At 38.1% G+C, this 24,178-nt stretch overlaps 1 protein-coding gene across 4 annotated transcripts in view; it reads left to right on the forward strand.

Moving 5' to 3' along the window:
- The window catches only part of DAGLB (diacylglycerol lipase beta), a 56,935-nt gene that overhangs the window by 20,022 nt on the left and 12,735 nt on the right, over positions 1–24,178 (forward strand). For all 4 annotated transcript variants that reach the window (XM_020965379.2, XM_020965380.2, XM_020965382.2 and 1 more), the window contains 4 exons: positions 11,609–11,783; positions 13,161–13,419; positions 21,170–21,286; positions 23,520–23,647. In XM_020965379.2, coding sequence (XP_020821038.1) covers positions 11,609–11,783; positions 13,161–13,419; positions 21,170–21,286; positions 23,520–23,647 — 679 coding nt within the window. The remainder of the gene's footprint in view (positions 1–11,608; positions 11,784–13,160; positions 13,420–21,169; positions 21,287–23,519; positions 23,648–24,178) is intronic.

Genomic DNA, 24,178 nt, shown 5'->3' on the forward strand with positions numbered 1-24,178 from the left:
TCTTGCTGGATTTGGTTGGTGATTTACAAAAATGCTGATGATTTTTTGTGGATATATTTTATATCCTGTAACTTTGCTAAAGTTATTGTTTCAGTTAATTTTAATTGACTCTTCAAAGTCTTGAATACCCTGTCATATCTGCACAAAGCAATAATTTTGCTGCTTCTTTGTCCACATGTATTCCTTTAACTTCCTTTTTCTTGTCTTGTCACTATAGCTTTCATTTCTGAGCCTCTATCAAATAGTAGTAGTGACAATGGACTTTCTTAATTTACAGCTGATCTTATTGGAGAGGATTCTAGTTTATCCCTATTGCATACAGTACTGGTTCTTGGTGTGAGATAAATACTTTTTACCATGTTAAGGCCATGGTCCATTTATTCCTATATTTCCAAAAATTTTTTTGACAAATGTTATATTTTTTCAAAAGCTCTTACTTTATCTATTAATATATTTATATGATTTTTGTCATGCTTATTAATATAAACAGTTATATTTATAGTTTTCCTAATATTGAACCAATTCTGCATTCCTCGTATAAATCCAACGTGGTCATAGTGAATTTTTGCATCTCCTCTGAGTCAGGGGAACAGAGCTTAGGTTCTGTCCTCTGGGTTAGATCTAGGATCAAGAACTTCTCTGGAGTCAGAGCAGCAGCATATGTCTTTTCTCTTGGGGATGAGTCTGTATTCTCTTTTTTGGGCTACAGCATCAGTTCTCTGTACACCTTCTACATCTAGTGGTTGAGTCTGAGATCATCTCTCGGGGCTCTACATCACTGTGGTCATTTTCTACTAATGGGGTCTACTCCCAGATTTTGCTCTAGCTTTCTTCCACACTTGCTGGCCTGGTCACTAGCCTGTGGGTCAAATTTATGGTCTTGGGCTGGGAAGATGACCACTGTTCTTTCTTCTTAGAATTCTTAATCACTGCTCTGGTGCTCTTTTTAGATCTTTGTTAGAGAAGGTGAGCTGTACTATTTCCTCCTACTCTGCTACTTTGGCTGGTTTCCCTTCCTCTATGCCTTTTGTTATGAGCATTTAGTTTGTTTCCTTCCCCCCTTTTCCCCTGCCAAGGGGGAGAGAATATAATGTCTGTTAATTGTAAAAGAATAAAATTTAATAAAAGTTTTTTAGGAAGGAATATAGTGTCTAGCCTTTTTTTTTTAAATCATAGTTTTCAGGGAGTATGATTCTTAAATTGTCTTTTCTTGACCTATGTTCTAGGTTAGTTGTTTTTGATAGCATATACCTTATATTTTCTTCTGTTTTTCAATTTTATGGGTTTTTTTTACCTTTTTACCTTTATTTATTTCTTTTTGTCCTATGCAGCGATTGATTTCAGTTTGGTCTTTTAATTTTCAGGGAATTTGTTACTTGGGTAAGATTCACCACTTTCCATATTAAACTTCTTTCCTTCCATTTCTGTTCTCCGGAGCTTTATTTTTTTATCTTTTGTCATTTCTTCCATGTATTCATGTAGTCCCTGTGGAAAATCTATTTTATCTTTTGAGCCTTTGATTTCAGTTGTTGTGGATTCACTTTCTAATTGGATTTTTGGGTATCTCTGGATGTTTAATAATTCCTTATGATGATGTTTTCTGTATAGTGATTTCTGTAGCCTTAATTCCTGAATTGAGGCATTGTACCAGGGTCGAAGTTCTGTTACCTTGCTGTGGTTTGGGATGGAGTGGTCAGCCAAAGTTGTCTTTTTTTTTGGTATCACTATCACTGTCCTCTCAATCCCTTTCCAAGAAAAAGATAAAAAGCCTTTTTGTGTAACAAATAAGTATAGTTACACAAAACAAATTCATATATTAGCTGTGTATGGAAACATATTTCATTATGCATTTCTCATCCATCACTTTTGTGCCAGTAGGTGGAAAACATGATTCATCATCGTTCTTCATGATAGATTATTGCATTGATGGCAGTTCTTACACTCTCAGTATCATTCTTGAAATAAGGTTCATTTGCTTCTTCACTCCTGTGAATCACTACCACCCTACTCCCTAGTGGCCTTAGCTTTAAAACCACAACTTCCTTGGACCCCAGGATACTGTTGGTCAAACTCTAGGGTCTTTTGATCTGTGGAAAGCCCTGAGATGTTGTTGACAGGGTCTTACAACTTTTGGAAAGCCCTTCCTGAGATGGCCTGCAGTTAGCCTGAGTTAATGACGTGTAGCCAATGACCTGTAAAAGGCTTGTTACCAAAGTGGTTATGATTGATGGACATTTCCCTTAGTCAGCCATAAGATTTCCCTTGTTCTGGAATTGACCAGTCATAGAATTGTACCACCTCATACTATTTCTTATACTCCCTCAATGGCAATAAAGTAATTCTTCTTCAAAACAGAGGAGTCCCTGACTCTGAGGAAGGTCTACTCAAATGATTAGGCACCACTGATTCCCAAATAATTGATCATGCTCAGAGCTCTTTCTCGGTGACTTATGTTACAGATTGGAATTTTGTGGCCCAAAATTAAAAGTAGAAATTTTGCAATACAGGTCTACTCATGAGAAAAATATAATTTTTTTTGAGGGGGGGAGAATAACATTTTGCTTAACTGAAGTTCAGAATTAGTGTTCCTTATCCTCAAAATCAATTGCAGATATTCATCTGTTAATGCAGATCTGTAATGAGATTTCACTTGTTTCATCTTTGAAAGTATCTTTTCACACCATTAGGTACTGCTGATAATCAGTCCTCAAGCATATGAATTTAATTGAACACATTCACCAGTTGGAAAGCATTTTTAGAATTCTATTAGATTATTTTTGTATTTGCCCTGTAGCATTCCCTTATTATGTTGTAGTTGACTTCCATTTGAAGGTTAGGTTGAAGCTCCTCAACTACACAGTTAAATGTATTTTAAAATATGGAAATTTCTTTTGTATTTGCATCAGATTCCCAAAAGTGCTGCTGGATCTGTAATTTGGACTCAGAAAATGTATCTGCTGCAAATTGTGTGGGAGATCTTACTTTAACTTTTGATAACACAGGAAGTGTATAAAGCCACTTGACATTACTTGTGATTCAGACAGTGTTAATTGTTGTGCAATTAACTTTAGTGTAAGTTTTGCTTATGGGAGCTGTTTTGCCATATAATTTTACGTTGAATTCATTAAGAAATGTTATCAAGTTTGCAGCTAAAGCTAATTTTCGAAGCCATTCAGTGTTCCATAAAAATTATTGAGGGTGGTGTCATTCAGAAAATTTTCAGTCTTGGCCCTGAACTCAAAAAATTATAATAAGAGTTTTTTTTCCCCTCTTATTTTGACATGATAGATATGCACTGGTAGCAAAAAAATTAAAATTTTGCAATAGGGCAATAATATGTGATATTTGAAACACTGTCAAGTTATATCTTAGTCCAGGCCTGCAACTTGTAGCCTGTGGCCTGCTTAAGGCCTTCCGGTTTTGCACCTATGAAATATGTAGAGGAAAACATCTTTTGTATGCAAAAAAATCCTTTGTTGTACAGTAAGCAGCCTGCGGGCAACAAGTTGTACAGTCACTGCCTAGCAGCTGAGTGAAGTGAAAATAGCACCACATGCATACAGTCTCTGTCTCCATTACAACTACTCACCTCTGCTATTGTGAAAGCAGCCATAGGAATGAGTGTGGCTGTGTTCTAAACAGGTGGCTAGCCTGCTTTCGGTGGGCCCTATTTTCTTGACTCCTGTTGTAGATTGTTCTGGGCGAGGGCCTTCTTCAGGACTCTTGGTATTTGTGTTGTTTGTGCTCCTGCTGAGACCCTGGCACTGGCTGCTTGGATGCTGTGCTAGTTCTTTCTCCTTCTGTGGCTCTGCTCATAGCTTCTTCCAAGTTTTTTACATTCTTTTTGTGTATTCCTTTACAGGATGAAGGAACTTACTATAATTTTTATTTTTTTTTTTAAATTATTCTTTCTTCTGGCATGTTTTTAGAATTTTACTGTAGTATTTGTGGGAGAGCTGGGGTCCTCCAGGATTTATCACACTCACACCATCTTAACTGGAAATTCAAATGCCTGTTTGGGTTAGGTTCTTTTTTTTTCTCAGTTTAACTATTACTGCCATTAGTTTGATATACCTATGATAATTTTAGTCATAAAATCAATTAATTTTGTATACACTGAATAGAAAATTTTAGCATTACTATATCTTCCATGCAGATAATTTACTGTCTTATTTCATAGGATGTGTAATTAGGCTGTTCTAGTAATTAACTGGGTCATTTGAATTGAAAGGCAGCCCTTAATATAGTAGCTCATTATTTCACTTCTCCAAAACAGACATCCATGATAAATTTGTAAGCATGAATTAAAAAAAAAAACAAATTTTCATCTTGTGGCAAATACCTTTTGGAGTAATTAAGTCCCTATCACCTTTTACCAACAGTCTTGTGTTTAAGGTTTTAATTTAATAAAAGTACCTCTGTCTTGTCTACTTTTTAAAAATTGGATCTATATATGGTTCTCAGAAAAGACACAACCTGGTTTATGTTTTTGGAGTAAAAGGAAACTCAGATGTATTCTGTCTTGCTGCCTGTAAAAATTTAATTGAGAAAATCCTAAGTTGAGATAAAGAAAAAAATAATCACACTTCATTTCTTATATTTAATTATGGAATCCTGCCCTCGGAGTAGAGAAGAATTTTGATAAAATATTTTTATATTTTATATTTTAACTGGAGCATTTGTTCTTAATCCTATTAGACACTGATAAATGTTAATGCAATCAGTAAGCATTTGTTAAGTGCCAGTTATATGCCAGGTACCAAGCATACAAATAATAAGAAACTTTTTTTTCTTAAGGACGTTAGCACAGAGACAAATACACACATGTATATAAAGTAAATACAAAGTAGTTAGGGAGAGAAGGCAGTGGCATTTTGGATAAACAAAGGCTTCATGTAGTAAGTAATTCTTGACCTGTGTCTAGAAGAAGGGAATTGTGTGAGGCAGATGGGAGGAGGGAAGTGTACTTTGGACATAGAGCATGGCCAACTTAAAGGGATGGAGAATAGGCTATGGAATATCATGTGTGAGGAACAAGAGAAAAGACCAGCTTGTCTGGATCACAGATTGTGGTGGGGAAAATAATATATAATGAAGCTGGAAAAACAGGTTGGGGCCATGTTGTCAAGGGCTTTAAAAGCTAAACAGAGGCATCTATATTTTATTGAAGAGGCAATAGGTAGGCAGAGGAGTTTATTGAGTAGAGGAGTGACATGGTCAGATCTATGAGCAAGAAAAAAATCACTTTGGCAGCTAGTGAGGAGGATAGACTGAAGTAGGGAAAAACAAGGCAGATAAGCCAATTAGGAGGTTGTCACTAGTCTAGGTTAGATTTGAGAGCATGAGCTAAGGTGGTGGCTGTGTGAGTGAGAGGAGTTCAATGCAAGAGATGTGAAGGTAGAAATAGCAAAATGTGGCCACTGATTGCCTCTTTGGGATGAGGGAGAGTGATATGTTAAGGATAATTCTGAAGTTAGAACCTGAGACTGGAAATATGATGGTACCTTTGACAGAAATAGAGAAGTTTGGAAGAAGAGAGGAAGGTTTGCTTAGAGGGAGGGAAGGTAATGATTTCAGTTTTGGACTTGTTGAGTTTGAAATGTCTTCAGAACTTCTAGTTTGAGATGTCCAGTAGGCAACTTGTAATATAGGACTGACGATTGCAGGGAACTACAGCTGCATATCTGTTGAGTCATCAGCAGAGATAATAACTAAACATGGAATGTGTTGGAATGTGATGAAGGCATTTTGAGAAAATATAGACCAAGAAGAGAAGAGGGTCTAGGACAAAGCCTTAAGGAGCGTTGACGGGAGGTGTGATATGAAGGATGAGTTAGCAAAGGAGACTGAAGACCAGTAAGGCAAGTAGAAAGAAAGTTGTCACAAAACCCCAGAGAGGCTGGAGTATTAAGGAGTGTCTAATGTAGCAGAGAGGTCAAGAATGAGATGAGGACTGAAAAGAGACCATCAAATATGGCAGTTAAAAATAATTGGTAATTTTGGAAAGAGCACTAAGGTTGGAGATCAGATTGCAAGTGGTTGAGGAGTGAGAGAGAGAGGACAGAATATGGAAGCAACTAGTGTATTTTTCTAGAAGTTTAGCTGTGAAAGGGAAGGTGATATAGCTTAAGGATCATAGTGTGTAGTGAAAGTTTTTTTTTTTTTAAAGATTGAGGAGCCTCACTCAGTCGTATTTGAAAGCAATAGGGAAGGAATCAGTAGAGAACCTGGAGGTTGAAGATTAGTGAGAGAGGGGAGGAATGAATTAAGTTGTCTATCTGGAGAAAATGGAGTGTGTATATAGAATCAAGGGTACTTGTTTGGAGTTGGACTTGATGAAGAGAAGGACCTTATTTCCTTATTAGAGACTAGGTGAAGAAAGGAGAAAGTAGATGTCAAAGGTTTTTTGAGATGAAGAAAAGGGGAGTAGAAGGAGTTCACAGAGAATGGCCTCAATTTTTTCAGGCACTTAAGAGACCAAATCCTCAGCTGAGAGTACAAGGAGGGAGAGATATTGGGAAGCTTGAGTGGAAAAAAGGTAGCTTTTGTGGAGATTGAAGTAGAGAATCAATTAGGGAGAAATAGTGCTGTAGTGTGGGTCCCACTGAAGTGTATAACATGAATTTGTAATGTACCTAGTCAGTGGAGTTGTTTGTCTTTTTTCCACTGCCTTTCAAAAGCATGTGAACGAAAGCATAGGAATTGGATGATTGGAGTAATCCATGGCTGTTTGGCTAGAAATGAGTGGCCGTGAGTTACAAGGCCAAGAGTAGAGGAGAATGTGGAGTTAAATTAGTTACTTTTAGGAGGGAGAACAGTGATGTCAGAGCAAAAATGATTGAGAAAGTACTGAGAATTAGAGGGGTTTTATGCCATCACTCCTTCAGTCCTTGATAATTGCAGCAATCTCCTAATTTATCTCTCTGCCTTAAGTCTTTCCCTACTCCAGTCCATTCTTCTCATAGCTCTTAAATTGTTTCACCCATGAACATCTCAGACCATGTCACTCTTGTGCTCAGTTTTTGCTCTATCCTGTTTCCAGGATAAAATAGAAACTGGCCCAAGCTATCTTTATAACCTCATTGAACATCCCTCAGTGGGATACCTTCCTATACTCTTGTGATCCCACCAAACTGGCCTCTGTTCTCAGTACTCCATCTCTCAGCTCTGTGCTTTTTTACACTGGCCACTCCCTATCCCCAGAATGCACCTTCTCTCCTTGACCTCACAGAATTCCTATTCCTTCAAGTCTCAAGCCCCACCTTTTACATGAAGCCTTTCCTCACCTACTCCCTCACTTCTCCAAATGTTAGTACCTTTCTTTTCTATTTTGCATTTATTAGAATTTATTCTTTTATTTCTTATGTACAGAGGCAACAAGATATAGTAGATAGAGAGCCAGCCTTAAGCCAGGAAGACACCTACTGCCTATGTGACCCTAAGCAAGTAACTTACCTCTAGGTACCTCTCTTAAACCATAACATGTAGCAAAGGTGAGTTCCTCACTAGGTATTTTCTTTACTATGGAACCGTGGAAACCTATGGACTTTCCTCACTGAGGAGTTCCTGATATACCAGTGAAATCACAGGTCCAGTCTTCTTTCCTTATCCTTATACATGTATATTACTTGTACTGTATTAGAATATTAGCTCTGAGAGTAGGGATCATTTAATTCTTTGAATTTGTTCCCTCAGAGGCTTGCACAGTGCCAGCACATAGACTGATTCTTTTCATTATGAGTGTGAAAATGAAATTTATTATGACACTTAAAAAAAAGTCCCCCTCAACCTTAAAAAAAAAAAAAGAAATCCCCCTCAACCTTAATCAACAAAAACCTACTTCTCATGTTTTCATATTTGCTAATTATCTCATTAATGTAATGCTGGTAGTAGTATTAGGGGTAGTGAGGTAACACAATGGATAGAGTGCCAGGCCTAGAGTTAAGACCTGAGTTGGAATCCAGCCTTAGACCCTTACTAGCTGTGTGATCCTGGGCAAGTCACTTAATCCTGTTTGCTTCAGTTTCCTCATCTGTAAAATGAGCTGGAGAACGAAATGGCAAATTACCCTAGCATCTTTGCCAAGAGAATTCCAAATGGGAGTTGGACAACAAAGAATTGGACACAACTGAAGTGACTGAACAACAACAAATAGTAGTATTAGTTGTCCTTTCACATCCATTGTGCTGTTGATTTTATTACTGTTATTTCCTAAGATGGTAGTTAGCCACTTTAGGAAACAATTTGTTTCCTGAACAAGTATTATCCTCTGCTTCCCCCTGGCGGCTGGCAAGCTAAATATCCATACAGCTACATCCGATTTTTGAGATAGATAGATATGCATGCATACATCACTGTAATGGAGATCATTTGAACAAAAATTTTTGCGCTTTTGAAAACATAACAGCAAGCAAAATGGAGCTTGATGGAAGACATTTGCAGTCATTCTGGCTCTGCTGCTTACTACTTGTGTAACCTTGAGCAAATCATTTAACCTTTCCAGGACTTAGTGTCTTCATCTATAAAATGAGGAGGTTGTAGATGATTTTTAGGGTTCCTGTTAGTCTTAATTCATTATTCCTGGTATGCTGATAGTATGTTCAGGTAGAGATGTCCATCAAAGAATTTGTGATGTGAAACTGGAGTTCAGGAAAAAGATTAGGGATGGATACTAAAATTTGGGACTCATTTGCATAGAAATTGTAATTGAATTGATGAGAGTTGATGAGTTCATCAAGTAGAAAGATTATAAAAAGAGAAGAGGGACTAGGGCAGAGCTTTGAGGGACACATGATTAAGGGGCTAGGAGATGAAGAATGATCCTCTAGCAAATAAGAGCTGGCTGAGACAAGGTAGAGGAAGAAAACTAGGAAGAGAACAGTGTCACTGAAGTTAAGAAAGGAGCAGAATTTGAAATACAACTGTAAAGTGATATAACTTTTGAAAGAAGATAAACTACAGTTATCAGGAAGATATTTTCAATTCTGTCAAATAATTCTTTGTATTTTATGTACTTAAAATTGTTTATGTGCTTAAAATTTTTTCCCTTTAAACTTAAATTATTTGGTGTATTTATTTCATTTGAATGGTCAGTCAACCTGCTATGTGCCAGGCACTATGCTAAGTGCTGGGGATGCAGAAAGAGACAAAAGACAGTGTTTTCCCCTAAGAAGCTTACAATCCAATGAGGAGATAACATACAGACAACTATATACCAAGCAAGCTGTGTACAGGATAATTAACAGAATGAAGGCACTAGAATTAAGAGGGGTTGGGGAAGATTTCCTCTAGAAGGTGAAATTTTAATTGGGACTGAATGAAAGCCAAGGAAGTCAGTGGTTGAATTGGAGTAGGGAAGCATTCCAGGGATGGGAAAGGAGAGAATGCTTGGAGTTGAGAGATGGAGTATCCTGTTCACAGTATAGCCAGGAGGCCAGTGTCACTGGGTTGAAGAATACATGTTGAGAAGTAAAGTAGAAGACTGGAAAGGTAGGAGGGGAATGGGGAGAGACTTGAGGCCACTAGCAGACTATTGATGTAATCAAGGCATGAGGTAATGAGAGCCTGTACTAGAGGAGTGTCAGTGTCAGAGGAGAGAAAGGGAGATGTTGAAAAGGTGAAATCAACAGATCTTGATAACAGATTGGGTGGGAGGTGGGGATGGAGCAGGGTTTGGGAGATGTATCAAGGAATCCAAGATGATTCGTAGTTTGTGAGCCTAAGGGATTGGGAGAATACTACTCTCCAGAGTGATAGGGGAGGTAGGAGTGGGGGAAAGTTTTAGGGAAGAAGATGATGAGTTCTGTTTTTGACATGTTGATTTTAAGATTTCTACAGTACATCTAGTTTGAGGTGTCTGAAATGCAGTTGGAGATGCAAGATTGGAAGTCAGCAGGGAGATTGGGGCAGGAAAGAGACTTGAGACTCATCAGTGTAGAGATAGTAATTAAATCCATGGGAGCTGATGAGATCACTGGGTGAAGTAGTATAGAGGGAGAAGAAAAGAGGATCCAGGACAGAACCCTGAGGGACACCTACATTTAGAGGGTGTGATCTGGAAAAGGATCCAGCAAAGGAGACAGAGAAGGAGCAGTCACGTAGATAGGAGGAAAACCAGGAGAAAGTGGTGTCTCAGAATCCTAGAGAGAAAAGAGTATCAAGGAGGAAAGAATGAGCAACAGTGTTAGAGGCTTCAGAGAGGTCCAGGAGAATGAGGATTTACAAAAGGCCACTGGATTTGGCAACTAAGAGATCATTAGTAACTTTAGAAAGAATAGTTTTGGTGGAATGATAAGGTTGGAAGCCATATTGTAAAGGGTTAAGAGAGTAAGGGGAGAGAAAGTAGAGACAGCCTTTGTAAACAGCCTTTTCAAGGAATTTAGCTACATAGGGCAAAGGAAATATAGGACAAATGTAAGTGGGGATGGAAGTGAGGGTTTTTTCAGGATAGGCACATGTTTGTAGGTAGTAGGGAATGAGCCAGTAGGCAGAGAGAGACTGAAAATAAGTGAAAGAGTGGGGATGACAGAGGGAGCAGTCTGTTGGAGGAAATGGGATGGAATCATTTCATTTGAATAAGTTAGAGGGGTTAGCCTTGCTAAGGAGTAAGGCCACTTTATCATGTGATAAACTCCTGTAGGGTGGAAGGAGTAGAGTGGCAGAAGGCACTAGAGTGATAAGAGAGAGGGAAGAAGGGAGAAGAGGGAATTGATAGTGAATGAACTCAATTATTTTCCTGTAAAACATCCAGGGTGGGGAACCTGCAGCCTCAAGGCTACATGGGGCCCTTTGACTGAATCCACATTTCACAGTTAATAAAAGGATTTGTTCTGTGAAGTTTGGATTCTGTCAAAGGGCCGCACTTGAGGACCTAGAGAGCCCTATGTGGCCTCGAAGCTGCAGGTTCCCCACCCTTGCAAAAGACAAGGTTGTCTGCTGAGAGAGTGGAGGGGGTGAAAGCCATAGGAGATTTGAAGAGGGATGAAAAGGTTTGGGAAAACCACTGTGGAGAGCGGGATAGTGATAAGTGAGCTATAGTGTGATTGTCTAGCAGTAGTGAGGGCCCAGTTGAGGTTGTGTAACATAAAGTTGTTGGCATCATCTGTGTAGGAGTAAAGGTTTTGAATGGATGAGTATTATAGTTAGTAATAAATTTCCCAAACTGTTTATGTAAGTATGTATAAGTACAAAGCTCCGTAGGTCAGTAATGTAATTAATAATTGAATTGTTTTATAGAAAGAGGTAGGGCTTATGAGTAAAATGTTGGGCAATTTTAGAAACTGGCTAGAAGATGAGGATCACATTTGCTGATATTGAGGACTGTGTGACTGCAAGAGTTTTCTCTTTACTGATGATTTTGACCCACTTTAAAAAATACAGAACAAATATACTAGATATCTCTAGCTTCTAAGGATTTTTTTGCAACCATTTTACTATACCTCACTCATTTCTCCTCAAAGTGAGGTATTCAAGTTACTGGTATACAAATATAGATAGCCAAGGGTTATCTTTTTCAAATTAATTTTTTTTTGCTGGTTATATGTATACATTTGTATAAATATTTTTAGTTTTTTTGGAGTTAATTATTTAAACATTGTCTCTATTTCAGGAACCATTTGTAATCCTGGACCACGGAAGTCTATGCCCAAGCTGGTGTATATTCGTCTAGCACTGTTTTTGCCAGAGATGGTCTGGGCTTCTCTGGGGGCAGCTTGGATAGCAGACAGTGGTGTTCACTGTGATAAGACAGTTGTGAATGCCATAATTGCAACAGTCATTGTCAGGTGAGGTCCTTTATCTTCTATTTTTGTTTCTTGCTGAAAGAAACATATTTGAAACTTGGGTAAATGAGCCTTCCTGGTTAATATTGACATTTAGTCCTGAAGTTTTGTTACATCACAGTTAGAAATAGAACCTTCTTTAGTAAATCATAGAGTTCACAAAGAATTACTTGGTTTTAAAAGGTTCACATGTGTCTGATTGTAACATATACAGGCCATTTTCCATTTATTAATATACTCTTGTCCTCCTGCTTGCTTATTTTCACTGCTTTGTGTTCTTTTTACCCTGATTTGTATGCCTTTTACCTTCTTGTAAGAAGGGGCAAAAAATAGAGCAATTATGCACTAAGGCAGAAGACAAAAAATTGTCATATAATTGAATATAATGGCTTGGAAATAGCTCTAGGGTCTATCTTGATTAACATACCATAGAAGTGTATTTCTGGGAGTGACCTTAAGATCAGCTGTTTTAATATCTTTGTTGTTTTAAAGATTTCAAAAAAAAAAAACGTGCTGGGCATGATAGCTACCAGGGTGAGACTGAGGTTGTTGCACTGCCTGAGTTGGGAGATTCTGAGATGCAAGAAGGCAGTCAGGTGTCTATACTAAGTTCTATTCTAATATGGAGAGAAATCCCCCAAGAATGGAGGGCCATCAGTACTACTTCCTAAGGGGCAAATCAGCCCAGATAAGAAAAATGAATCAGGTTAAAGTTTACATGCTGATCAGTATTAACATAAGCCTTTTGAGAGCCTTTTTTATCCTAGGCAAGTTAAGGAGAACAGGCTTCTCTCTTCCCTTCATTCTCTGCCCCCTCCCCCAAAAAAAAATTTCCAAAAAATGCCTGGCATCCCATAGCTGGAGTGGTTTTGTATTATGTTGCCTTCTGAAGTAATCAAAGTAAATTGTAGTCAGTACCTTCTGGATTTTCAAGATATCTTATGAGAGATCAGGTTAGCCTCTTTGCTTTACTCTTCTATGCCTTTATTTCTTTGTAAAGTACTTAACCCAGGCCATACGGAATGTCAGTAATGGAATTAGAACTGAGGACAACCCTAAGACTGTGTTCAAGCTTACTCTTTTGCTTTCTCCATTAGCACTTGGTTTTTCTTTGGAATTTTTTTTTCTGTTTATTTATCTCAGCTCTTCTTTCAAGTTTGGTATTGGTTAATACAGTACTAATTTTTTTCAATGCAGTTATTTCCTTTCTTCAGCCAATTTCTAAAAAACATAACCTTCTTAAAGAATAATCTTTACAGATAGAGTCACTATGTCTATAAATAGAAGTTGAAGTATTTACTCCTATGAGTAAAAACTATAGGTTTCTTTATTTGAATGTAAGACTCATGGTCACCAAGCTTTTTCCTCTCTGTTTTGCAGTTGGATAATCATCGCTTCTACTGTGGTTACCGTTATTATTGTCTTTGATCCACTGGGAGGGAAAATGTCTCCTTATTCTACTTCCAGTACAGATCCCCTGGATACTAATGATTCAAGCCAACTATTGAATGGCCTCAAGACAGCAGCAAGAAGTGTGTGGGAAACTAGGATCAAGTTAATGTGCTGTTGCATTGGGAAAGATGACCACACTCGAGTTGCTTTTTCCAGTACAGCAGAGCTTTTCTCAACCTACTTTTCAGTAAGCTGAAGGGATTTGATTTGTCCTCTTCTGTTGGAATAAATACTTTTTATATTAAGAGCTGAACTCGGTGATGTGAGCCATTTTCCTATTCATACCAAAAAACTCTTTGAGTACTTCACCCAGCTTAATATAGGAACTATAGGAAATCATTGATTTCAGGAATACTCATTTTTCAAGTTTTATCACTTTTATGTAATAGGCCATGTTACCCAGTAACAACTACTGATTCAGTACAACTATAAGGTTTTGACCAATGAAAACATGTGTAAAGAGTATAAGATCAGTAACGAAGCATCTAATCCTTTATTTATATTCATGCATTTATTCAAGAAACAGGTTTCTTTTACATATATCCTAGAGGATATTATTACTCAACTATTCCTTTGTGAGAAGAATAACTTTCTTGCCACAAGATAGGAAAAGACAATCATGTGCTGCTTGCTTTTTAACATCATATGATAAGAAAGAAAATATTATATTTTGAAAGAAAAGCTGGTGTTGGCTATAGTAGTAGAGAATAGCATTATTGTAACCTTTTCCAGAGCTATTTAGTGAGCCATTTGGGCATATTTATTTTCTTTTCACATCAAACTTGCATTTTAAAATTTCACATAGTTAGTTAGGTTTTTTCCCCTGAGAAAAACCTAACTATTATAGTCAGTATAAAAGAGATATCACTTCATATACATTTGTGTTAGTTTGGGAAGGGGGGAAGGGGAGAAATTTTTCCAAAGATTACAGAGCAGCTGCCAGTAAACAGGGTTCGCATGTGTAATAATGATTCTACTGTGTTTAGATGATTCAATGTTTATCCTGTGGCCTAACTACATGCCTTAGCAGCAGTGACTAAAGGAATCTTTTTTCTTTCTTTTTTTACTTCTAACATTCACATTTTTTATATTGAGTTATAAATTCTCTCCCTCTTACCCTACCTCCAGTCCTTTCCCTAGCCATTGAGAAGACAAGCAACGTGATACCCACTGTACATGTGGTCATGCAAAACATATTTCCGTAGTAGTCATGTTGCAAAATAAAGTGAAAAAAAAGCTTTTTTAAAAAATCTTGTTTGATATTTTATTTTTTTCCAATTACATGTCAAAACAATTTTAATGGTTTTTTTTCCAAATTTTGAGTTGCAAATTCTTTCTCTCCCCTCTCTTCTCCCATTGAGAAGGCAAGCAGTTTGACATAGGTTATACATGTGTAGTCATGCAAAATACATTTCCATGTAAATCATTCTGTGAAAGAAAACACAGACAAAAAAAAAAGAAAAATAAAGAAAGTAAAGAAAAAGTATCTCTGACCTGCATCCAGGCTCTACCAGTTATTTCTCTGGAAATGGACAGCACCTTTCATCATAAGTCCTACAGAAATTGTCTTAGATCATTGTAGTGCTGAGAATAGCTAAGTTATTCATCATACGATATTGCTCTTACTGTGTATCAGTGTTCTACTGGTTCTGCTCATTTCACTTTGCATCAGTCTGTGGAAGTCTTTCCATGTTTTTCTATGAATATCCCGCTCATCATTTCTTAACTCTTTTTTTTTTTTGGTGAGGCAGTAGGGCGAAGTGACTTGCCCAGGATCATGCAGCTAGTAATTGTCAAGTGTCTGAGGTCAGATTTGAACTCAGGTCTTCCTGAAGCCAGGGCAGGTGCTCTATCCACTGTCCCATCTACGTGCTCCCCCGTGATCATCATTTCTTTAAGCACAGTAGTATTCTTTACAACAACTTGTTCAGCCATTCCCTGGTTGATGGGCATCCCCTCAATTTCCAATTCTTTGCCACCACTAAAAGAGCTGCTGTAAATATATTTTTGTGCACACAGGCCCTTTTCCTTGAAAAAAAATGCTTTTATCTATATCAGTTCTCTCTCTGAATGTTTTTCAGTTCTAATTTCATTTGAATTTCATTTCTAAATAATTTTTCATCATGAGTCCTTTGGAATTGTCAGGGATCATTTTAATGATCAGAGTAGCTTTTGTAGTTGATTATTGTTTCAGTGTTGCTGTTACTATATATAATGTTCTCCTGGTTCTGCCCACTTCTTTTTGTAACAGTTCATGTAAGTCTTCCCAGGTTTTTCTGAAACCATCCCCTTTGTTACTTCTTATAGCACAGTAGTAGTCCATCACAGTCATGTACTATAACATGTTCAGCCATTCCCCACTTGATGGGCAAGCCCTCAATTTCCAGTTCTTTGCTACCACTAAAGGACCTGCTATAAATATTTTTGTACAACTAGGTCCTTTTCCTTTTTCTTTGATCTCTTTGAGATACAGACCTAGTAGTGGTATTGCTGGGTCAAAGTGTATGCCTAGTTTTCTGCTCTTTGACCAGAGTTCAAAATTGTTCTACAAAATGGTTGGATTATTTCATAACTCTACCAGCAGTGCATTAGTCTCCCTGTTTTTCCACATCTCCTCCAGCATTTGTCTTTTTCCTTTTTTGTCATGTTAGCCAATCTTTTTTTTTTCAAGGACTTTTCCTTTTTTATTATTATTAATTTATTTTGCTCTATCGACAATCACTTCCATATGCTTTTGAGTTTAAAATTTTTCACATTAGTGAAGTTGTAAGTAAAAATTGGGACCAATAGGAGGAATCATGAGAAAGAGGAAACAAAACTCAACAGAAGAGAAAAAAAAAAGATGGCTATTCAACTTTCACAGTTATGATTATTATCTGTGTCTTTTTCTCCATCCTTTCCCCCCGTTTATGCTTTTCTTTCTCCTTTCTCCTTCCCCCCCCCAGTGTTTTGCTTTTGACCACCACCTCCTTCAGTCTCTTCTCCCTTCTATTATCCCTTTCCCTTTTCTTCCCCTTTGACCTTACTGCTTCTTCCCTCCTTTCTATCCCCCCTCCCTTTTCTTTCCCCTTTTCTCTCCTACTGCCTGTAGGGCAAGTTAGATTTCTATACCTAACTGATTATGTTATTCCCTTCTTGAGCCAAATCTGATGAGAGTAAGGTTCAAACAATGCTCACCCCCTCCCTTCTTTCTTTCTTCTGTCTTTTCCTGTAATGTAATTTACCCTTGTCTGCCTCCTCCTTTCTCAGTACATTTTCTAAGATCAGACTAATCCACTTACTTGGATCCACTTAACCTACTTGATTAGAATTTTTTTTAATCATTACATCAAAGTTAACTAATATCCACCCCCTTTATGGATACTCCTTTAACATGGTGTAATAACAATACAGTTCTCAAGAGTTGCAAGTGGGGGCAGAGCCAAGATGGTGGAGTGAAAGCAGTGACTTGCTTGAGCTCTCCCCCAAACCCCTCCAAATACTCATAAAAAATGGCTCTAAACAAATTCTGAAGCAGCAGAACCCACAAAAAGACAGAGTGAAACAAATTTCCAGCCCAAGACAACCTGGATGATTGATCAGAAAGGTGTATTGTGCCAGGCTAGGAGCACAGCGCAGCATGGGTGCGCAGGCCGCAGCAAACCTGGAGCAGGCCTCAGAGGACTGAATCGCGGGCAGCTGTGGAGGTTTCCAGACTCCTCAATCCACGAATGCCAAAAACAACTTAGAAGGTCAGTGGGAAAAGTCTGTTTCTGTCGGTGGTCAGAGAGGAAGGCGGGGTTTCAGCTCCATTCCCCAAGAGCGTGGCCCTGGGGGGAGGGGGGGCAGCTGCTTCCCGAGCTTCCGGCCCACAGACTGAGGGGGAATCCAGTGGCTGATCAGAGAGGGGCTGCAGAGATCTGTTTGCCAGTGCTGAGGCAGGAACCTCTTGCTTTGCCTGTGTGTGGATGTGGGTCACAGTTCTGGGCGGCAGTGCTGGGGTGAGGAGGAGCGCTGGCGTGGTGGAGCTTGTAGTCACTGTGGAGAGGATCCCCTCCTCACAGTTATAGGACAGAAAGGAATACTTGTGCTCACAGGCCAGGAAAGGAATAAACACCTCACCCCTTATCAAGAACTGAAAATTTACAGGTCCCTACAATTATCTCTGAAAACAGCTACACAAACCCCTGAAGCTTGGGACAGTACACTGTCCACATTGGAAGCAGACTCTTACCTTAACAAAGAGTTTAAAACTCAAGTAATTGGCTGGAATCATGAGCAAGCAGCGCAAAAAGAGTCAGACTATATTATCTTACTTTGGTGAAAAAGATCAAAATATGCAACCAGAAGAAGACAACAAAATCAAAGCTCCTACATCCAAAGCCCCCAAGAAAAATATGAATCAGTTCCAGGACTTGGAAGAGCTCAAAAGGGATTTTGAGAAGCAAGTAAGGGAAGTAGAGGAAAAACTGGGAAGAGAAATGAGAGTGATGCAAGAAAATCATGAAAAACAAGTCAACAGCTTGCTAAAGGAGACCCCAAAAAATACTGAAGAAAATAACACTTTAAAAAACAGCCTAACCCAAATGGCAAAAGAGGTCCAAAAAGTCGATGAGGAGAAAAATGCCCTAAAAAGAAAAATTGGCCAAATGGAAAAGGAAGTCCAAAAGATTACTGAAGAAAATACTTCCTTAAAAATTAGAATAGAGCAATTGGAAGATAGTGACTTTATGAGCAATCAAGACACTGTAAAACAAATCAAAAAGAATGAAAAAATCAAGAGTTGCAAGTGTCATCTTCCCTTGTAGGGATGTAAACAGTCTTCCCTTATTAACAATGTTGTATATCTTTCTGTCCCCTTTACCTTTTTATGTCTTTCTTGAATCTTGTACTTGAAGATCAAATTTTTTGTTGAGCTCTAGTTTTTAATGAGGAAGGTTTGGAAGTCCCCTGTTTCATTGAATATCCATCTCCTCCCTTGAAATATCATGCTCATTTTTGCAGGGTAGTTGATCCTTGGCTGCAATCCAAGTTCCTTTGCCTTATGGAATATCATGTTCCATGCCCTGCAGTCTTTTAATGTAGAACCTGCAAGGTCCTGTGTAATCCTGACTGTGGTTCCATGATATTTAAATTGTTTCTTTCTGGCTGCTTGCAACACCTTCTCTTTCATCTGGTAATTTTGGAATTTTGCTATTATATTCCTTGGTATTGTTAATTTGGAATCTCTTTGAGGTGGTGAGCGGTGTATTCTTTCTGTGGTTATTTTACCTTCTCTTTCTAGGACTTCTGGGCAGTTTTCCTTTATGATTTCCTGAAAGATACGGTCCAGGCTCTTTTTTTCATCATGATTTTCAGGAAGTCCAATGATTTTTAAATTGAGTCTCCTGGATCAATTTTCCTGGTCGGTTGTTTTACCGATGAGGTATTTTATGTTTTCATCTATTTTTTCATTTTTTTGTTTCTGTTTGACTGATTCTTGCTCTCTCATAGAGTCATTAGTTTCCATCTGTCCAATTCTAGTTTTTAACAGATTGTTTTCTTCTGTTAGTTTTTGTACTTCCCTCTTCAATTGGCCAGTTGTATTTTTAAGGGATTTGTTTTCTTCAGTGTACTTTTTTTTCCAGTTTGCCAGTTGTGTTTTTAGGGACTTGTTTTCTTCAGTGTACTTTTTTTCCAGTTGGCCAATTGTATTTTTTAAGGACTCTTCTGCCTCTTCTCATTAGACTTTTAAAATCCTTCTTGAGCTCTTCTAAGAAGGTTTTTTGGGCTTCAGACCAGTTCATATTCCCTTTTGATGTTGCAGATGTGGGTTTGTTGACAATGTTGTCCTCTTCAGAATTTCTGTCTTGATCTTCACTCTTCTCATAATATGAATCTATGTTATGTTTCTTTTTACTCATGGTTTCTTTATTCCCTGGCCTTTAAAGAGATTGAGCTCTCCTGCTGGGGAACAGAGGGCACTGACCCAAGCTTCTTGTGTTGGCAGCCTAGGTCTTGGTCACTGGCTTTGTGTGCTGGGGCCTCTTATGTTGGCAATTGGAGGCTGTAGGGTTTTGGCAGCTTACCTGGTGTTGGGTTGGAATCAGCAAGGCTGGAACTTTAGGAAGACTCTAGGTTGCTTTCTTCAGCTGCTTTGAGATGAATGCTGCATGGTGCTTATCCACCTGGGGCCCTTTGTACTGCTGCTTCCCTTATTTTTGCTGAGGCACTGGGAGACCCGTTTGCTGGGCGGCTGCACTGCTGCTCTCCGTCTTTCTTCTAGTTCTGCTTCATGTTGGGCTGGAATCAGCAAGGCTGGAACTTTCAGGCAATTCTAGGTTGCCTGCTTTTCCTTTCCTTTAGCTTTCTTCAGTTCCTTTTAGATGGGTGCTGCAGGGTGTTTATCTGCCTGGGGCCCCTTGCAATGCTGCTTCCCTGGTTTCTGCTAATTCAAAGGGAGATTCCTTTGCAGTAGAGTGCCAAGGCTGGTATCCACCGGTTCCCCCACCCTCACTGAAGCACTTGGAGGCCCAGGTGTTGGTGTTTTCCTGCTTTACCACCTGGGCTTCAGGATGTCCTCCTGGTTGACAGTTGGAGGCTGTAGGGTTTCGACAGCTTACCTGGCGTTGGGTTGGAATCAGCAAGGCTAGGACTTTAGGAAGACTCTAGGTTGTTTTCTTCAGCTCCCTTCAGATGAATGCTGCAGGGTGCTTATCCTCCTGGGGCCCTTTGTAGTGCTGCTTTCCTTATTTTTGCTGAGGCACTGGGAGACCCGTTTGCTGGTCTGCTGTACTGCTGTTCCCTGTCTTTCTTCTAGTTCAGCTGTTCCAGGTTTTTTTTTTCCCTAGGGTGATATTTTCTGGGTTTTCAGAGGTTAATAGGGGAGGGTGAGAGCGACTACCTTTTTACTCCGCCATCTTGGCTCCCAGAAGCGGAACTCTTAGCCAATCTTACATATGTGAGAGGTGGTTACCTAATAGTTGTTTTCATTTGCATTTCTCGAATTGTTAGTGATTTAGAGCATTTTTTTCATATGGTTGTTTATAACTTTGATTTCTTCTTCTGGAAACTGCCTGTTCGTATCCTTTTGATCATTTATCAGTTGGGAAAAGGAATATTATTTTCTTAAGTAGTATCCTTGAAGTAAGTTTCCCATTTAGGCTGCAAGAGTTTGAATGCTTCTCTGTTCTAGAATTTGGAGTCCATTTCTCTTATTCTGCTGTATGATGCTGCTTATTTGGCTGCAACAGAAGGTTTTATGTAGGCAGGAGTATGTAGTAGGAGATAAGACTGGAAATATAAAGTCAAGTTATATTGTGGAAAGCCTTGAACATGGGGAACAATTTAAGGTGTTTGATTAGGGGTGTGTTAAGCATGTTATTTGGTGCTTTTGGAATATTAATTTGGTCATGTGCAGACTACGGGAAAGTTCGGAGAGATGGGCATTAGGAAGACTCTTTAGGTAAGATTAATTGTGCTGTTAGAGGTCCCCAACCATAGAAGTGATTTAGGGAATTTTGAATTATCTATGTCTTTTCTTCAAGATAAAGCACAGCCGCAGACAAGATCTGACACAAGGAGGAAAGCTTTCCAATACAGCTTTCAATTCTTTATGAGGAAAAGTTCATTTTTATAGAAATTTACCTTCAAGTCTTATTTCTGCCAAAGAAAGTCTTCTTTTATGTCATCTGGGTTTATATTTATTTTAAACTTGACAAGATGATTACAAAGATAGTTAAATCACTTGGGTATTAAAATAAAGATTAGGATATTTTCTGTGCTTTCCAGTCTTGAGAGTTCTAGATTTTTCTTTGGGGAGGAGGAGTGGTATTTTTACTTTTGAAAGATTTGATATGTCCCTTACTTTTAACTGTTATGTGCAGAGGAAGATATATTTTTTAAATGTAATTTACATGTGAATTTTAACAGTTGATTTTGCAGTTTTTATGCAAAACATTTTTATTTTGTCTATGCAGGACACTGATCTTGTGCCTAGCGATATAGCTGCAGGTTTAACTCTTCTCCATCAGCAGCAAGATAAGAAAAGAAAGGATCTTGAGGAAGTTGTAAGCCATTCCCTAGTGGCCTCCCAGGTAAGTCTTCATTGGACAAAATGGCTTTGCAGAACAGATTCGTAAAAATGCTAAAGTTTAATAGGAAATACTTTTCTGCAGTATTTCAAGCAGAAAACCAGAAGAATATCTTCTGTGATATTTTTACTGGATTGTATTTTTTAAAATAAAAGATGTTATTTTGCGGATTCACACATGCGTACATATTCTTTGGCAGTTTAGGTATTTCTTTAATAAAAATGTAATTTTTTGCCTTCTGTTGATTGCACATGGTTTGAAGCAATTCAGAGTAAGGTGTTTTCACATTACTCTGAATTCAGAAATGAATGTTCACGGTAATGAGTAAAATTCTGAAGAAAACTTATATAGCAATATAGTCATCTCTTCAGTTTTGACAGCTGACAGAAAAATTTCCCGTTTTACCTCCCATTTGATAAGTTTCCTCCTGCCATTTAGCTTGAGTCTTTGTCTAGTGAAACATAAGGAACTACGTTTGGTTTATGTGTTCTAGTGTACTTTCCTTGCTTGATGATGGCATAGTTTTTCTCCGTAGAAATGATCTTTTGCTTTTGAAAAAGAAAATTGCCCAGTCTGTGTTCATTATCTTGCTCTTGTTAATTAAGCTCAACCTTACATTTCACAGTCACTGAAAAGTAAATTTAATTAGTTAGAATGACACCTTCCCTTGCCCTTCCCTTTTCATAATAAATTTGGGATAGAGGAAAAGAGCCTAAATTGTACTTTTGAGAAGGTCAAATTGGTTGTCATGTGGACTAAAGTCATCTCTTCTTGCATCAGGCAAAGCCCTATTCTGGTCCTCCATCTTTTGTCAGCATGCCTCAGTCATGTTGTAAAAGGTAACTGGGAAAGTAGAACAGTGTGGATGGCCCCAGCTTCATAAGGTATGCTCTCAGGCCATTGATCCATTTTGCTTATTTTTCCTCAGCAGGTAACATTTGAGAGATTTTCACCAGTGGTGTTCTAAGATGAATATGCTTCTTACAGAAGAGTTGGTACAATCTAAGTTAAAGGAAATGTAGTGTAGTAGAAAAGACATTAGGGGTAAGAGGACCAGATTCTAGTTCCATCTCTGCTATGAGTTGTTTGACCTGTTTTCAAATTTTCCAAAAGAAGGGGTTAGACTGGATAATTTCTAAGGTTCTTTCTAGTTTTAAGGTTATATGACTGTTAGTATCCTAAAAAGATGACAACATGCTTGCTTTTTAATTTTCTCTATGCGATCTGTATTGCTTATATAGATAGAAGCTAGCAAAGATGTACATTTCTATAAAATGAATCCTACCAGTCACATTGATTCCCATGGCTCCAATAGAGGATCTTACCTTAGAAAATGTTCTTTGATAGGCAGGAATGAACAGTTTTGGCATGTGGGATTAATGTAGCAACCAGTCTTAATGTTATATGTTGGAGCAGGTAGGTGATGAAGTAGATAGAGTGCTAGACCTGGAGTCAGAAGACCTGAGTTCAAATGTGACCTCAGACATACTAGCTGTGTAACTAATTTAACCTTTTGTTTGCCTCAATTCCTCATCTGTAAAATGGGGATCATAATAGCATTTTGCCTGTGAGGACCAAATGGGATAATAATTATAAAGTGCTTAGCAACAGTGCCTGGTACATAGTAAGTGCTATGTAAATTATAGCTACTACTATTATTATTATTATTCCTGGTTTGTTGAACTCAAATCCATTCTCCCCTTTTCCTTTCTGAGACATTAGTGATTCCTCACATCTTTAGTATCATCAGACTCTTTACCTGGAGCTCCTAGAATTGGTCCCTTCCTTCTCCTTTAGTCTTGATGTAAATATAGCAAAAGAGCTAGCATGCCATACTACCTTTTCTTAAAATAAATTTTTGTTATCTTTTTCTTATATCACCACAATTTCTCCTTTCCTTCCCCCTTTTAGAAAGCCACCTCATATGACAAATAATATTTTTTTAAATAAAAAGAGGAATAAGGGGAAAAATCAGCACAATATCAATAACAGTTTGAAAGTTTATTGAAGGCTTAATGTTGCACTATATTGAAAAAGTTTGAAAAAAGTATTAGCCTCAGTCTTTGTTTGAGGGCCACTTTGCTTGTTCATATCCTTTATATATTTTGAGTTAGAGGTGGTTATAAAACTGTAAGAATGAAACTGTAGGGATTTGATATCAGTCCCAGGTCTTTCGTGTGTTGGCATTTTCTGCATTTGACTGAACTAAACAGGAATTTTTTTTTCTCCTCTCTAGGAATCCGATTTGGATACAGAATTGGAAAATTGTCACCATTATGTGCAGTTTGCAGCAGCTGCTTATGGGTGGCCTCTTTATATTTATACAAATCCATTTACAGGTTTCTGCAGGATTGGTGGTGATTGGTAGGTTAGCATACTTCTGTCATTGTTGTCGAGTTGTTTCAGTTGTGTCCGACTCTGCATGACCCCATTTGAGGTTTTCTTGGCAAAGATGCTAGAGTGATTTACCATTTCTTTCTCCAGCACATTTTATAGATGAGGTGCTGAGGCAATCAGGGTTAAGTGACTTGCCCAGCTATTAAATGTCTGAGGTCAGATTTGAATTCAATTCCTCCTGACTCTAGGGCTGGTGCTCTATCCACTGGGTCATCTAATTGCGTCCAGGTTAGGATATTCTGAGTAGTTAATTTCTACTTTCCAGATGCAGCTACAATGCAAAAACTATACACTAACACAAAACAGTAACCTAGATTTAAAACATGAAATAAAAAAGCTTATTGCTAATCAGATAACATTAATACAACAGTTCTTTGTATTTCCAAATCATCTTACATGGAAAAGCCACTCTATTCTTCTGTTAATTTTGGCATAATTGTATTCAGAAATCAGTACTTTTGCTCTTAAAGCTGCAAAGGTGTGGCACCAACAGTCACT

The sequence above is a fragment of the Phascolarctos cinereus genome, unplaced genomic scaffold (assembly GCF_003287225.1).
Source record: "Phascolarctos cinereus isolate Bilbo 61053 unplaced genomic scaffold, phaCin_HiC Scaffold_4;HRSCAF=312, whole genome shotgun sequence".
Lineage (NCBI taxonomy): Eukaryota > Metazoa > Chordata > Mammalia > Diprotodontia > Phascolarctidae > Phascolarctos > Phascolarctos cinereus.